General features: G+C 47.6%; 2 protein-coding genes across 2 annotated transcripts in view; both read left to right on the top strand.

Moving 5' to 3' along the window:
* Positions 1 to 2586, top strand: part of DDRGK1 (DDRGK domain containing 1) — a 54982-nt gene extending 52396 nt beyond the window's left edge. Inside the window, exon 9 of the mRNA XM_075931006.1 lies at positions 383 to 2586. Coding sequence (XP_075787121.1) covers positions 383 to 555 — 173 coding nt within the window. The 3' untranslated portion in view covers positions 556 to 2586. The remainder of the gene's footprint in view (positions 1 to 382) is intronic.
* Positions 2587 to 2728: 142 nt separating this feature from the next.
* On the top strand, positions 2729 to 14198 carry LOC112544060 (transmembrane protein 127-like). Its single transcript, XM_025179545.2, has 3 exons — positions 2729 to 7948; positions 12181 to 12348; positions 13909 to 14198. Exons 1-3 carry the CDS (start codon positions 7528 to 7530, stop codon positions 14196 to 14198), a joined length of 879 nt encoding a protein of 292 aa, XP_025035330.1. The 5' UTR covers positions 2729 to 7527.
* The last annotated feature ends 3356 nt before the right edge of the window (positions 14199 to 17554 follow it).

Raw genomic sequence — 17554 nt, 5'->3', positions numbered from 1 at the left:
GCAAGAGTTTTAGGAAGGGCAGGGCACATATCATGGGGTTCCGTAGGGAAGAGCAGGTCTGCTCCCAGTTGTGCCTCAAATTTTCAGGTGCCCTATGCAGCTGCATAAGCATAGGGATAGCCTGGGACAAGACAGAGGGAGGCCCAGAAGTGTGTTTGCCATGGGCCTGCTGCGTGACTGTGGGATAGTTTGGAATAAAATCCAAGTTTTGTTCCTAGGCCAGCGCCCCTTTCTGCTGGGCCACCCTGCCTTCCTAACTCTGGAACTGTCTGTGCACTGTAAATGTGGTCGTCTGAATTGACTAAAGTTGCGGGGTCGTTAATGCCGTTGGGAAATGTAGCTAGCTTGGAAGTACTCACCCCAGGTCGTGTTTGTCTTCTAGGCGTGATCGATGACCGAGGAAAGTTCATCTATATCACTCCAGAGGAGATGGCTGCTGTGGCTCAGTTTATCAAACAGCGAGGACGAGTCTCCATTGCAGATTTGGCCCAAGCAAGCAATTCCCTCATCAACCTCCAGCCGGAAAGCAGAGCTGTCAGTCAGAGTGTGGCGTGATAATGCATTTCACGGTGCGGACCGATGCTGCAGTAAATAAATAACACACGCGTTGTTACAACAAAACCTCCGTGTCCATAACCATGAAAGAGATGTGGTGATTACCTTTAACATGAACTGCAGGGTGTTAGCCAGTGTTTTGCTTCTCAGTTGATTAGAGTGGCTAATGAGAATAAAATGGAGCCACATTTTTCCCTCCACCCCCTCTTATATGTTCTCCGGTGCATCTGTGACTGTGATTTCAGTGACTATGTGGATGCAATAGAAGGTGGAATTTAGCCCCAAGTGCCCATAAAAGCTCTACCACACTTTTCAGTTTATTCAACGCTCAGAACCTTGTGTTGGTGTGAGCTGGAAAGGCATGCTGGGTAAATTTGTGCACCCTACCAATCATCCCATTTTGCTTCCAGATCTCACGTCTGTGTCCTGTACAGTTGCATTTGAAACTGCAGCTGGCATTACCCAGGCTGGCTTTGCAGCTGGTAGTGTGTTATGTGCTTAGACAACCTCTACACTACAGTGTGTATCACTCTGAGATTGATTTAGCAAGTCTAGTGGAGACCCTCACATGAACCACTGATCGTTTTGCAGTTGACCCCTGCCCCCTGATGAGAAGAGTAAGTCGACAGGAGAGAGAGGGTGTAGAGACACACAGTAACTCGCCTTAAGGTAGGTCAACTCCAGCTTTGTTATTCACATAGCTGGATTTGAGTGCCTTAGGTCGACTTTCTGCAGTAGTGCAGAGAGAGGCTTAGTTTTAAGGTCAACTGCCTGTGGGGGGTGCTGAAATAATACATCTATGCAGATGGCATTTGCAGATTTTACTGTATTGTCTAGAATTGATGTAGAAGATAAAAAAGAAAACTCTTAGAAGTTTCTGGTTCTAATAACTCTCTAAATAGCGCTTCCCAAGCTCAAAGAATGTCAAACCGCTTCTTGCTGTAAAAAGCCTTTGCCATTCGGATACCTCAGTTTTCTTGCTTAGGTCATGTCAAAAGCGTGGCAGGCGGCCAAAACACACTCTTCCTGTGTCTGCAGCCAGAAAGACACAAACACGCCGAGCAAGGTGAATATCCCTGGCTTGCTGTACAGATCCATCCTAATTATGGTAAACAGGGCGTGTCCTGTAATGTCCTGCAACACAAATGCATGCATCAAGTCAGTGAGACTGCTGGTTTCACATAGGTAGCTACTAAAAGGAGTGAGTGTTCTTGATTGTTTTTAAAAAAAACACACACACAAAGGGGAAGCAAAATGCAGGAGTATGTAGCACTTTAAAAACTAACAAGATGGTTTATTAGGGTTTATTACTAATAAACCATCTTGTTAGTCTTTAAAGTGCTACATACTCCTGCATTTTGCTTCAGCTACACCAGACTAACACGGCTACATTTCTATTACTATTCTACACAAAGGGGAGACTGACTTCCCAGGCTTCACAGTGCTGTTGCTGCAACCAAGAGAATATTTCTAAGGAACTGTTGCTTCATGGCTTTTCTTGCCTCACAGTTTTAATAGGGAGTAGGGAGGTGTTATCGCCTTTATGCGACTAATTTAAGATGTATAGTCAGATGGATGCTTTTCCGCTAATCTTCTCTTTTAAACACATTGTACTTGTTCATCTGGCATACAGTAACAACACTTCTCAGTACATGAAAAGTCAAAGTAGAACGGAATTGAATGGAAATCTTGTTGGTCTGATTAGCTGTAAATGTTCTCACTGCAACATCACAACATGCAAATGAAATGTGTCTGCTAACACCATTCCTGCAGAATCTACCAGCTCTGGGAGGCAACATTTAGCTGTAATGCTGCCTCGTGTACCTGATGCAAATACTGGTGCGTTTCACCGCCCCGCAAGAGGCAGTCAGCCACCAGCAGACAGATGGGTTGATGTAAGGCTTTTCAAAGTGTCTGAATTATTCATTTGGTTTGGGGGTGTATGCTGGTAGTGTATCTTTGTTTTGTTTTGCCCTGTCATGATATGGACAGTTTTCCTAGTAAAATAAATACAGCGGCAAGAATTGCAGACTTTTTGAGTGTGACACGGTTTTTTTTTAAAACCGACTTGTGCATTGATTTCTACAGCCGAGCAAGTAACTGAATTCAGCAAAGTAACATCATTGATCTCAACAGTTATTTGAAATTGAACTGCAGTTGTTGAGGATGTAACTGGTCAAAATCGGGCCGTTGGTCAGTGCGAGCTTCCTTCTGCAGCTCCACTTGCGTAACTTGTCGAATGGAAAGAGGCCTGTTTTTTTGTGCACTGAGGGTCTTTGGTGCAGCGTCTGCTCAACTATGGAGGGTTTTGTGGTTTCACCATCTTCAGAGCCTTTCACAAACATTACGTCATCACATCGCTCATTGGGCCGGCATGGTAGTTTCCTTGCATATGTTTGTCTAGAGAGAATATCTGATGGAGCGTGTGTGTGCGTGGTTCGGAATGCCATGTCAGCGGAGCAGTTCTCGCATGCCACGCTCAGCAGGCACAAATTTCTAAGGTGATGTTTACTCAAATGTTATTTCCTGAGAATATCTAAGAGCCAAGAGTTGTATTTGTGTAGTGTGTGCCACAGTGCCAGGTGCTTCAAACACCAGTGGAGCCAGTGTTTCAGAACCACAAAATTCACTGCTGTGACTATTCCACGAGTAAAGTTCTCACTACTTCCCAGGCAGTCTTATGGCACTTGGTCTACGAGTGGGAATCCATGTGTTTCCTTGTCTGCATTCGATAGCGCAGAGCAGAAACAAATTTAGCTCTAGAGTAATGAAGGAGTTTTTAAAAGCCTGTTACAAACTTATACATCCTTGATAGGGCTGTCAAGCGATTTCCAAAATGGTGGTTATTCACGCTGTTCAACAATATTGTCATTTATTTAAATATTTTTAGATGTTTTCTACACTTTCAAATTTATTGACTTCAATTACAGCACAGAATACAAAGTATAAATGGCTAAGTTTATTTTTTTATTACAGACATTTGCACTGTGAAAAGCGAGAGAGTGTATTCCCAGTTCCTCCCTTACAAGTACTGAAGGGTAATATCTGTATCATGAGAGTTGAATATACAAATGCAGAGTTGTGTTTAAAACACTTACATTTAGAAACAAAACAATCAAACTGTAGAACCTACAAGTTCACTCAGTCCTACTTCTTGTTCAGCCCATTGCTTGAACAAACAAGTTTGTTTATATTTGCAGGAGATAACGCTGCCCACTTATTTACAATGTTGCATTTTTAAGATTTCTGAAAGCAGGCTCCATACTTTGTCCCCCTCAGGTTTTGGAAGGCACTTTAGAGTCTTAAACTTTTAGTCGTTTGCTGTAGTGTTCTTAAACACGTGCTTGTGTTATTCAAGACTGTTATAAAGTGAAATACATGGCAGAATATAGGTAAAACAGAGCAGGAGACAAACAGGTCTCCCTCAACGAGGTCAAATTTAATTAGTTATTTCTTTAACAGGAATATTTCTTTAACAGTGTGGAGTCATGTTCTCTGGAGTGGTGGCTGAAGCATGAAGGGGTATGCAAATGTTTAACATATCTAGCACGTAAATACCTTGCAATGCTGGCTACAAGCGCCATACAGATGCCTGTTCTCGCTTTCAAGTGACATTGTAAATAAGTAGGCAGCATTATGTCCCATAAATGTTAAACTTGTTTGTCTGAGCAATGGGTTGAACAAGTAGTAGGACTGAGTGGACTTGTAGACTCTATTTTGTTTTGAGTACAGTTATGTAACAAAAAAAATCTACATTTGTAAGTTGCATTTTCATGATTTCACTACAGTACTTGTGTGAAGTGAATTGAAAACTGCTATCCTTTACAGTACAAATATTTGTAATAATAAAAAGGGAGAACTATGCTTTGCATGTGGTGTTGTAATTGAAATGAAAATGTAGAAAAAAATCCAAAGATATATAATAAATTTCACTTTGTATTCTAATGTTTAACATAGTGACTAAAACTGAATAATCACAATTAATTGAGTTAATCACATACGTTAACTATGATTAATCGGCAGCCCTAATATTTGGTCTAACATCAGCCCATCATCTCCCGGTCTGAGCAAGGCTGTGACTTGCTCTCTACTCTTTACATATCCGTTTAAATTTGGCTTGTCCGCTGAAAGAGGTGTCAGTGACCTACTGACCTAATTTCCAGGGCTGCCAACCTTAGCCAAGATCTCAGGGGGCATCTGCAGTCTCCTAGCTGAGGCAGTGTGTGGGGCCATGTTACATACAGAATAAGAGCAAAAAAAAAAAAAAAAACCCCTAGAGATGAGCACAGAATTCAGAAAGGGGCCCAGAACTTGCTAGAAAGACCTAGGAGGAGTTTGGGGGTTAATTCAGGGAGGGTGGGTTCAATTCCTAGCTCCCAGACTACAGGAGTGCCTCTTTAGTCTGTGTGCCTCAGTGCCCCGTCAGCAGTCTGGTTTGGCTCTTTCTCTGTTTTTGGCGAGGAACCCCTGGCAGGCTTGGTACGAAGGAGCTGCCTGAAGCTCTAGAGGAATCTCGTTCCTGATGTCCGCTTGCCAGGGAGAGGGGGAGGCCCCCATTGGGGATTCTGATAGCTGCATCCGGAGGAGACACAGGGGTGTCTGGGAATGCAGCAAGCTTGGGGTAGCTGAGGTTCCTGGGCACTTCCTACTGCCCCTTCCTACCGCTGCACTCCCATTACCCCCTCTTAAATAAAACCCTGATGGAAATTCACAGGTAGGATTTTGTTACCATGGCGTGAAGGCTGAGGGCTCCCGTTGGTGGTCTGCATGCCTTGTGCCCTTTAACACACTCGCCCCCCCACCCAGTAAATTAGCAAACCTGGAAATCTAGAGTCAAGGCAACACTTCTCACACCAGCCTGCCTGTGGCTCTCTCTCCTCCTGCTGCAACACCCTAAGGAACTGAGAACAACCCAGTAGCTCACTCCCCGCTAATAAAAACTGCCATTTTTTTCAGTTTCTATGGCAATTGTAGGCCAAGATTCCGGCTCTGTATTCCAGCGGATGCACCGTGCACTGCTGGTACTTTGAGGAATAAGGGATCTCCCTGGACACACATGTTTAAGAGTATAGGGAGCTGCAGTGTCTCTGAGGGATGCCTGAAGGAATGGATCAAAAGGGGCAGAGTTAAGGGGACATGGTTGTGTTCTATGACAAGTGCGACATTTGAGTTTTGAGGATTCAATTTTCCCCTTCAGGGAGGAGCTTGTCGCTCAGCGTGTGCCACATTCCCAGAGGTAGGTGGGTGGGTGTGTGTGTGATAAATACAGCTCTTAGCAGCAGTGCCTCATCTCTCTGGGTTTGGGCAGTGCCTGGAACAGTGGACTACACAACTAATGAGGTCCTAGAGGAGCTCCTGTCCTGGCACCTGCCACAAAGCTAGACAGGCATTGGCCAATGAATGATGCAGGGCTGGCTGGTGATGGGCTGCGTGTGATGCCAGCCTGCTGTGAGGTGCAGGAGGTCTGGCTAGGGTAAGGCTGGCAAGATTGATTTGTTTTGGTGGGCAGGATGGGGGAATGGAGTGGGAGGGACTCAGCCCCCACCCCCTTCTCATTCTCCTATGAAATCCACTCCACTTCTCCCACATCGTTCGTTTCCTCCTGCTCTAGGCTCTTCCTGGTTTTTTCCACCTGGGCTGTTTTCCTTCCTTTTTCTTCACTCTGTAATACACAGGGGGCAGAGGGTTTAAAGAGGCGGTGGGAAAGAGCATCTCTCCACTATATTTGCATGAATTAGAATACAAGGTGATGCTGTGGGTGCGGATCCCACTGGTATGTGGGGTCTAGGGCAGTTCCTCTCCACTAGGCAGAGCCCTGGCGCCATCAACAAACAGCTGCCTTCTCTCCATTGTGTGCAGAGATACCAAATCTTGGGCCAGAGGCTGTTGACTAGGGGGCAGTGTCATCATCCCTGTTTTGCAGGCGGAGAATCCGAGACACAACGGTCGATCAGAGCAAGTCGGTTACAGATAGGATCCCTGTCCTCTCATCCTGCCTGCCCGGCAGTTCTCTGGCCCAACTCATTCCTGGCACTGCACAAATTGTTGGCCCCATAGCTAGGGTTTGCACCTGACCAAGGTGGCTGGATTTTTTTTTCTTTATGGACTTGCCAATTGCCAGAAAAAACAATTTATTCTCAGGGTTGTTGGTTGGTAGTTTTGTCTTTTACATGGATCTTGACATTTGCTCTATTATTGCAATACGCTGGCCTGGCTAATGTTAAAGGTTTCAGCGTCCAGCTAAGGAAGCTGCCGTGTTCCCTAGTGCAAGCAATAACCGATCAAAACTTGACAACACAGCGGCTGCCTGCCCACCGACACGCAAAGCGCACCACGTGCACAAGAGGGGGAGTTTGGATCGCTATAAGTAGCTGTGGAAGCAGCGGGCAGGTGTGTGCAGTTGCCTTAGGTTTGGGGATGCAGTGGGCTTGCCCTGCGGGGGATGGGAGGGGTGTGTGTGTGTGCTGGGTTTGGGTATTTCAAAGGTGGTAACTCTATCTGCAATGAGCAGCTGACCCAGGCTCTGAGACGACTGCCAGGGTGGTATTGTGTGCAGTGTAGATGTACTCTGGGAGGTCTGGCTGTGTGTGGAGCTATCCATGGCTCCTATCCCTGTTACTTTCATCTGCCCTCTTGGTTTGTGACACTCACCTGCGGCATCTCATCTCAACTAAGACCGTAAGCTCTTAGACCAGGGACTGCCTTTTGCCATGTCGTACAGCACCTAGCGCACAGTTCTCCTGCCCGGCTGGGACACTGCTGTTGGATAATTAATAAATACCCTGAGCGGGACTGGCTGGTAATGGTTGCTGTAAGGACTGGGGCAGGGGGCAGTCTGATAGGTGTTAGCAGGCCTAGAGGGTGCGCCTGAGGCTGGCCCAGGGCTTCCGATCGGGCCGGTAGCTGTGAGGGGGCGGGGCTGATGCCACAGCAGCCTCTACCATTGGTGGGTGTGAGGGGGCGGAGCCTGCCATGGAAGGGAATGACCCGGGCGGTTGGGAGAAGAATGTAGCCAGCCTCGCTTTGGAAACCAGCCAGGCCCTGGGACCGGCTCCCCGGCAGCAGGTGACGATGGAGAGGCGAACGTCGTCCGGCAGCGAGTACTCAGGGCTGTTAGCCATGGTTGCCGCGGGCAACCTGCCCGTGCGCTCCGACCACGAGCAGCTGTGGGAGCTGTCGATGGCCACCCAGTACAGCCTGGCTGCAGCCACATGCCAGTGCCTTGCCGTGGCAGCCCTGTGCATTGCCGTCTCCAACCTCGGCTGGATCATGCTGGAAACCACCGATCACGAACCTCTGCAGAAGAGGTCGGAGTTCTGGGTCGCCATTTACATCTTCGGGGTGCCCATCCGTCTGAAGTCCCAGCAGTGGTTGAACCAAACGAGCTACTCAGGTGAGACTGCTCAAGGCAGATGGGATAAGGGATGGCGTTTTAAAGGGTAAGAACTAAGCCGCCCTGGGGAGAAGGAAAAAAGAGAGGCCTGGTGACCCAGTGGCAGAGATCTGGGGTGGTCTATCACAGAGGATCATATGCAGGTGGAAAGGCTCCCTCTTGGGTGATCCCAGAAGTAGGCTAGAGGAGGGGCTGTAGGGAGCCTGGTGGCATTTGAGAGCGCCCCCAGCTAGGTTTTTGGTGGTGCACATTTGTGTGTGTCTTGGTGTACATTAAAATGTATTCCGCATGTGGATGGAAAAACTCCATGGAATGCAGTGGATGGAAAAGACTAGAGGGAGCATTGTTGCAGGAGTATAGTATTTGGCAGACTGGATCCATCTCACGAGGTACCTGATGCACCAGAAGAAGAAGAAACCACCAATATTGTTTTGCCAGGAACAAATCGTGCCAAACCAATCTCATTTTCTTCTTTGCCAGGGCACCACAGGATAGAGGGAAAGCAGTAGAGGTGATACATCTGGACTGTAATAAGTCTTTTGATACAGCCCAACATTTTCATAAGCAAACTAGGAGAATATGGTATAGATGAAATTACCATAAATTGGGAGCACTAGGAGCCCTAGCGGGGTATATCCACGATCCAGTACGTGTCAGTATTTTCACACACACTACGGATGATGGAGTGGGGAATATGCTTCTACAGTCTTCAGATGGCACCGCACTGGCAAGCAGTTTGGAGGATAGGAGTAGAATTCAGAATGATCTTGATAAATTGGATAATTGGTCTGGAGTTCAATACAGGCCGTCTTTGCTGTAAGTCCAAGATACGTTCTGAAAAACGTGGACTTATATCAACACAACTTAAAGCGGGGATTTTTTTCCCTGTGGCTGACTTCCCAATTTTTTATTTTTATTTTTTTTGCGCGCACACGACTTAAGAGCAGGAATGGGAGGACTTAAAACGCATCAGTCCCTACAAGTGTCAATGACATTAGTGTAGAATGGATGTATGCCAGGGCGACTTATAGCAGGGACACCTGTAAATTTGAGTGCAAAATACTACATGTAGGAAAGAAAAGGCAAATGCACAAATACAAAAAGGGGACTAACTGGTTTGGCAGCAGTATTGCAGAAAAGTATTTGGGTGGTTCTAGTGGCTCACAAATTGATATGAACCAACAGTGTGGTGCTGATGTGAAGGCGGCTAGTGTCATTCTGGGGCATTTTAACAGGCGTGTGCATGTAAAACACTATAATTTTTCTGCCTTTTCATGCACCGGTAAGGCCTCAAGTGGAGGATTGTAAATAAACTGGAGAGCGTTCAGAGGAGAGAAACAAAACTAAGAGATTTAGTAATCTGTGAGGAAAATGTGAAAGAATGGGGCATATTTAGTTTAGTGTGGAGAAGAAAAGGTGTCAGGTGAGATTAAAACAGTCATCAAATAAGTGAATGGACAGTGATCAACTATTCTCCATGTCCACTGAGGTAGAACAATAAACAATCCACTTAAGTTTGCCAAAAGGGATATTTAGATTACATATTAGGGAAAACTTTCAATTAGAATCAGTAAGCACTGGAACAGGAGTGTTGAAATCCTTGTCATTGGAGCTTGTGGATGGTCTGAGTATATTTAATCATACCAAGGCAAAATTAAATATACTTAAACATTCTACGCCTCACTGGTAAGGCCTCACGTAGAGTACGGTGTCCAGTTCTGGGTGCCACACTTCAGGAAAGATGTGGACAAGCTGAGAAAGTCTTTAGAAGATAAGTCTGGAAAAAACAGACCTATGAGGAAAGATTGAATTTCACTAACCAATTAGGGTACGTCTAAACTACATGGCTCCGTTGACGGAGCCATGTAGATTTGTTGTTTTGGCAAAGGCAAATGAAGCCGCGATTTAAATGATCGCGGCTTCATTTACATTTACATGGCTGCCGCGCTGAGCTGACAAACAGCTGATCAGCTGTTTGTCCGCTCAGCGCGCTAGTCTGAACGCTCCGCTGCCAACATCAAAGCCCTTTGTCGGCAGCCCTGTTATTCCTCGTGGGATGAGGTTTACCGGGGCTGCCGACAAAGGGCTTTGATGTCGGCAGGGGAGCGTCCAGACTAGCGCGCTGAGCGGACAAACAGCTGATCAGCTGTTTGTCGGCTCAGCGCGGCAGCCATGTAAATGTAAATGAAGTCGCAATCATTTAAATCGCGGCTTCATTTGCCTTTGCCTATGTGTCTAATCTACATGCCTCTGATGACAGAGGCATGTAGTCTAGACACAGCCTTAGAGAGAAACTTAAAAAACAACAAATGGTCTGGTAGCACTTTAAAGACCAACTTGGCTGCCCCCTGAAGCTTTTCAATTAGAGAGAGACTGCAGAACTGGCTGATTCTATATATTTTTGTTAGTTTCTAAGGTGCCATGAGACTACTCGTTTTTACAGTGTCAACTGAAATCGGTGAGAACCCGGGCTGCTCCAATGGAAGGCCTTTCTGATGCAGACAGACCGCTGATCACATTGGGCGGTGATGGTGGTGGTGGGTGACGTGCAAATGAGTGTTGCACACAAACTACCAAGTGCCTTTTCCCTTGTGTCTTCATAAAGCAGGATCTGAGCACACATCTTGGAGCAGTGGCTCTGTGTGGAACACAGCCCAAGCTCATGGTGATCTCTAGCGAGTTGTGTGGCAAAGGAAAGCTAGAGTCAGTTGTTCGAAATGTACTAGCAAACCAGTACATGGTATGCTACTCGCCCATAACTTGTTATATCTTTTCTAGCATCCATAGTGACTCACTCCAAGTGCTGCTCTCCAATTTACAAAGTCTTGGCAGCCTTTTTGTTGGCCTCTGCTGATACATGTCGCAATGGATCATCTCCCATTCTCCCCAGAGGGTCCAGGGTTCTGTAACTTTATATTTCTGTCCGTTTTTCTGAAGGTCTGCGAAGCCCCCTTTCAATTCTTTCCGCTGGCTTTAGATCAGCGGAAATCAGGAGCAAACACAAATACAACTGGACTACTCACTGAGCACTGGGTTCCCCTCGCCAGCACGAATCTGAGTTACCATTGATTTCTTCTGCTGCCATTGACCATCTGGAGGAACTTGGGGCTTAAGATCACTGCTCCCTGCCTCAGTTTCCCCATCTGTAAAATGAAATGATAGTTAAAAGTACTTTGTAAAACACTATCAAAGAATTAGACATTATTCATTATTATTCAGTGGGACTGGAGCATGTACTTAAGTGTTTTGCTTTAAATTCTTTGCTGAAAAATGGCCTTGACAAGTTCTCTGTAATTGCCCAGCTCTGGTGAGCTAGAGAGTTTAAAATGCCAGGGCCAGTTTGGTAACCCAAGTTATTCAGGCTTTGCATTCTGGCTTTCTTATTCACCCCCGCTCACCAGGCTGAACAGTTGTCTACGCTTATGGCATCTGCTTAGCCATGGTGATAGAGGGGATGTAATGAAAGGGCTTCCTTCCTTCTCTAGAGTCAAGGCTAAATGGGAAGGATAATCTTGAGTCTTGAAGGATTCTGAAGCTAGAAGTTGTTGTGACTCAACTCTGTCTCATACATATTTTTGTATCATGATAATGTAAAGGCCAGAACCTCATTGTACTCTACATCTAGCAAAGGGCAGGTCTACACTTACTGGGAGATTGGTGCCGCGGTAATTGATCCCCCAGGGTTTGATTTAATGGGTCTAGTAAAGACCTGCTAAATCAACCACCAATAGTTCTCTTGTCGACTCAGTACTCCACCAGAATGAGAAACATAGTCGACAGGAGAGCTTTTCCCCGTGGAGACCATGCAGCACCTCAACCTATTTATGCAGCTGAAATTGGGTACAATCAGGTTGACATTGCTGCGTGGCATAGATCCGTCCAAACAGATGGTCCCTGTCCTGAAGAGATTACAATCTAAAAAACAAGGCAAGAGACAAGCAAAGGGTAACTCGTAAAGAGATATAATGAGTTCTCCACTGAATATTCTGGGTGCATCTTGCTGAAAACCAACATGCTAATTGGATGGTGCCATCAGCCTGAATCTACTAGATATAGAAGTCCATTAGTTTTAACAAATTGATGGACTACCAATGGCAGCGCAGCTTGTGGAAGGGTCACCAGGACACAGGAAAAGAATTAAGAGCCCGTCAGCTGCTGTAGCTTTGGACTTGTTCATTCTATTTCATTTCCTGTTGTCCTGTATTTATTCTGCTGTTTTGTTTTGATAAAAGACATTATTCTCCTGAGGCCGAATCAATGGGTCTTCATACATCTGATGCTGGGAATGTGTTTCCTGGGTGTGTTGACTGGCTTCGTGGCTTTCCTCCTTGACTTCATAGAGATAAAGAAGCTAGGAGTGGCGCGTTTAATCATTTCAAGTTTCCTACACATATTGTCAGGTAACTTTTGTTTGTTGAACAAATGGGTGTGTGTGTGTGTGTGTGTGTGTGTGTGTGTGTGTGTGTGTGTGTGTGTGTGTGTGTGTGTGTTGAGGTTAGCATAATCTTAATATGAACAGAAGAATTTTCCTGTTGTGTTTTGTTTGTTTGTTTGTTTTAAGAAAAATTCCTTTTGTTTCAATTACATTTAACTTTTCCTCGGAAGGGTTGAAACCCCCAATAGCAGCAGCATTGGGCTAGTGCAGAAGAACCAGAAGGTGACTGCAACTAGATTCAAAAGTGAAATATACCAACCTGATTTCACTGTGCAAAGCCTCGTCAGTCCTATCCACTTAAGAGGCTCACTCCTGGGCCAGCTGAGTTGTGATGGTTCTGCGACTGCCTTTTGAAATGCTGCTTCTAATGGATTTCTATGAAACATTCATATTAAAAAGTCCCAGGGGAATCAAAGGCAAGAAGTCAGCAGCCAGCATGAAGGGTGAAAAGCAACTAGCTGATCACAGTGATCCCTGAGGCCCTTAAAATCTATGCACCTATAAATCAGCCATTGTACAATTTTAGCTTTAATAGACTCCCCCACCCCGCCACCCACCCACAAGCCACATTGTTGAATCACACTCTCAGTGATGGAGCAGATAGTCTTTTCATAGGACAGCTACTAGGCAGGGGAAGTCAGATGGGCTGATTTCCCCCTCACTCTGGTCAGTGACTCACTAAAAGGACCCCGTAACCAAGAGCTGTAGTCTCCTCCAGCATAACCCAGAGGATCTTAGTTCAGTCCGTTCCTTTGGATTCTTCTCTTTTCCATGGGATGCAGGGGGTGGTTAATAGCTAGGAGAGTGAGAGACAGAGCTTGTTCTCTTGTACTGTCTCTTACACCTGTCTCCTGGGGGAGCAGAACATCTTTTTTCTGAAAAGGGGGTATGTGCCCAACTAATCAAAGTGCTGTATGCAGTTTTAGGGTCATAAATACCTTTGAAAATCCCCCCAAACTGTGCACACAGGCATAGGTGACTGGTGCCAGGGCGGGGGAGTAATCCAGGGAAGGTCACTCACAGGAACAGGGAGGGGGCATGAGAGGGAACCCCATTTAGCAAGGGGCAAAAGGGGCAGTGCACCTCCCAGGTGTTACCACAACTTGCCGATGCATGCAAGTCTCAGAGACTAGATCTTGCTGTGCTGGTACTGCTGTCTTTACACTATAGCTCTATCATGTGATCCGGGAGCTGGTTCATTGTGTCCCCTAACCTGTTGTGCCTAATGGGTTCAGAGTGAAAACCCTGCCAGGCATTACAAAAGGTGCTGGCAAAGTGACAAGTTGCCCTCATGGGAAGGCTCAGCGTGATCTTATCCCAGTGGTTCTCTCACTGTGGCTCATCGCCCGGGCCCAAAGCAAAGCCTGAGGGTGTGGAAATTTCCACTCCACGCATCTGATGAAGTTGGGTTTTGTCTACGGAAGCTTATGCCCAAATAAATCTGCAAACTTCTCATTGTTTTTGTGGATACAGACTGACTTGCCGTAAAGTCACTGCCTTTCTGTTCTTCACTCTCTTTTCACAGCTGTTCTTTGTGCGTTAGTGCTGGTGTTTTGTACTTGGCTCTTAACGATAATCCAAACATCGAAAACCAAGGAACTGTTAAAGGTATACCATTATGCATCGTCCCTGGGAGAAAGTTTCTACTTAACCATCGGCGGGTTTATTTTAGCAAGCCTCGCATCCATCTTTAGCATCTGGTCACTGAAGCTCTATGAAAAAGACTCCCCTCCGGTTGAGGACGTGGAGGAGAGCACAATCAAATCAAGCCACCAATTTCGTACAAGTTCTCGACATACCGTGGTGTTCTCTTGAAGTCCATGAGCAACACCAATTTAGAGCCGCTGGAGAGTTTGACCTGTATTTCTAGAAGTCTGTTGCAAGGCAGTGGGTGCCAGATGTAACTTTATCATCCTATGAGATGCATATGGTCATTTCCATAGGCTGTTTTCAAACTGTAGAGCAGAGAAATAGAAGCCAGTAAGCCATATAGCTAAAGTTTTCTATATGTTACTGCTCAGAAACACCTTGGACCTTTTGTACCTTTGAATAGTCATTGAAAAAAATTCCATAGATGCACCCTCTGCAGTGCCATTTTTTAATAATGATTAATCTGTCGTCCATTATATTTATTTATTACGGAGGCTGAGAGATTGGGGTCTATTTGGTCTGCAGAAGAGAAGAGTGAGGGGGGATTTGAGAGCAGCCTTCAACTACCTGAAGGGGGGTTCCAAATAGGATGGAGAGAGGCTGTTCCCATTGCTGACAGATGACCGAATGAGGAGCAATGGTCCAAGCTGCAGTGGGGGAGGTCTAGGTTGGATATTAGGAAAAACTATTTTCCTGTGAGGTTGGGGAAGCACTGGGATGGGTTCCCTAGGGAGGGGGTGGAATATCCATCCTAGAGGTTTTAAAGACCCGGCTTGATAAAGTCCTGGCTGGGATGATTGAGTTGGGTTTGATCCTGCTCTGGGCAGGGGGCTGGACTCTGACCTCCTGAGGTCTCTTCCAGCCCTAGGATTCTGTGCGTGGGGAGGCACTTGATTATTGAAGGGAGTTTTTAAGGGTGCTTGTGGGATGATGACCGTTGGAATTAATATTCGAGAGTACAGTTGGTTCAGTTTGCAAACGGGGATGTGGATCGATCCAGTGGGTACAAACAATTCTATCGCCCGTGTCATTCAGGAGGTCAAAGCATGATAATTTAACGGTCCTTCCTGGCATACCGAAAGGGCCCGTGATGTATGTATTAACCAGCTGCAGGTGGCAGAAACGTGCCCTTTTCCGAAGTCCCATGCAATCCGCTGCTTGCCCAGAAGATGGCAGCGACATATCTCCTATTCTTGCCTCACATCTCTATGGCAACCGGCGACAAGCACAGGGGAGAAATCTAGAGGGCAAGTGCAAGGTTACAGGAAGATCCTCTGCTTCCCAGAAGGCTGCTGATTTCACAACATGCTCTTGCGGAGGGTCACACAAACTTCACTTTTTAGCTTAAAAAAATCCCAGGCAGTGGACACGCCTGTGGGTCTTCTGATGACTCGTTAATCGTCCGAGGTTGCTGCTTCGCCATCTGGGGGTGAGGGTGGGAGCAGGTTGAGGAAAGGATTCCCCTGACGACAGCGCCAGTGACGCCAATACGCTCTCTGAGGTGGGCGAAGCAATGAAAATGGGAGTGCACAGAGTTAATAACCATCGACGGGCAGTTCTCTAGGCCGGCGGTTTTCACCCTTTTTTTTTTCCCCCTCGGGACCCAGTTGAAGAAAATTGTTGATGCCACGACCCTACATATCTTGACTTGTGTGTGGGCTCCGGGGTGGGGCTGAGGCTCCAGCTTGGGGAAATGGGTCAAGACTGTGGCAAAAGGGGCTCACCTTGAGTGGCTCCCGGTCAGCGGCACAGCGGGAGTTCAGGCAGCTTCCTGCCTCTCCTGGCCCCGACGCAGCCGGCAGCAGGTTCCCAGCCAATGGCAGTGCGGAGCCAGTGCGTGCAGCCCTGTGCTCTCTTCTCCCCCATTTAGGAGCCAGGCCTGTTGCTGGCTGCTTAGCACCCCCACTGCTCACCTGGTCCGCCTGTATCAATGAGACCCAGCGCCTGACATTCCGCGCCTGCCCGTCCTAGGTCGCAACCTGTAGTTGGAAAACCACTGGTCTAGATCATTCACTTAGGCCCTTCATATATGAGCTCGCCTTTTTTGTTTCTGCTTTCCAGCATGCTACAACCCCAAATATGCTGCCTAATACGTGTTGCTTAATCCTCCCGCAAGCTTCTGGAGGGAGCAGTAGAGGGAGCTAAATAGCATGCAAAAGCTAGTCTCTGTGTGAAAGATCAGGACAGCTGTTTCCATAGATTTGCATGCACAATGTTTGCAACGGGAGGCCAAGGTAACACTGTGTTGTTTTGGGGGTCTTGTCCCCTGATACACATTCATCAAAACTCTTAGCAGTAAGGGGGACTTAACGCACACATGTGCTCAGAACCCTTGTGGAACCACGTTCCAGTTAAAGTTTGCCTGACGTGAACATACCCCTGTTTCCGACTGTCAGCGAGAGCACAGCTCAAACCATTGTCCAACAAGAGTAGTCGTAATATTTACTAATTGATTTTTAGTATTATTGTTTTGCAATCCCAAGGCTATAGTCACGTTTGACACTTAGCATCTTTCACCTGAAGTTCTTGCAGCACTTGACAAGTCTCAGTTCCTCCCAGCAGGCTGGTGAGGGAAGCAAGCAGTATCAACCTCAGGTGTAAAATGATTGTTATTTATTAACAGGTGCAAAAGCTGACCCAGATACCCGTTAAAAAGTGACTTTCCCTAAAAGAGTGAAATGGAAATTAAATCCTGCCATTGTGACTCCCTCACCCAGTAGTCCCCAACCTTTTGGGGCTGTTGGGGGCGGGGCTACTCACGCGCCGGGCACCCAGGGGCGGGGCCATGCACATGCCTGGGGGCGGGGCCACCCATACGGCACGCACCTGGTGCTGGCGCCACCCATGAGCTGCACTCCCGGGGCCAGCACTAGTGCCGCTCCTGTGCTGCATGCCATGGGGTGGGGCTGCCCACATGCCGTGCGCCGGGGCCGGAACAGCCCATGCGCCGCACGCCCGTGGGCAGAGCCGCCACTGCCCGTGTGCTGCATACCCGGGGTCTGGCGCCACTCCTGTGCTGCGTGCCCAGGGCCGGTGCCACCTCTGTGCCGCGCACCCAGGGGCTGGCGCGCCCATATGCCACGCAACTGGGGCCAGCACAGCCCTTGCACCGTGCACCCGGAGCCAGCACTGCTCATGTGCTGAGCGCCCAGGGCCGGTGCTTCTCCTGTGCTGCACGCCCACAGCCTGGGCCACCCCTGGGCCGCGTGCCCGGGGCCAGCACCGCCCATGTGCCACATGCCCAGGGCTGGCCCAGACCTTGCACTGCGCACCCGGGGGCAGGGCCACCCACATGCTGCGCACCTAAGGGCAGGGCCGCCCATGTGCTGCACGCCCGGGGCCGATGCTGCCCATATGCCGTGCGCCCAGGTGGCCGGCACCACCCATGCACCGTGAACCTGGGGGCGGGGCTGGCCTTGTTCACTCGACGGATGCACAGAAATGGCTCGGCGGGCGCCAGGGCAGGGACCACTGCCCTAGTCTGTTCACTAATCACTAGATTGCATGTTCTCCTTTGTGAT

Source organism: Pelodiscus sinensis, chromosome 5, assembly GCF_049634645.1.
Source record: "Pelodiscus sinensis isolate JC-2024 chromosome 5, ASM4963464v1, whole genome shotgun sequence".
Taxonomy (NCBI): Eukaryota; Metazoa; Chordata; order Testudines; family Trionychidae; genus Pelodiscus; species Pelodiscus sinensis.
Note: the sequence above shows the minus strand (reverse complement) of the source record. Positions and strands in the feature narration are given on the sequence as shown.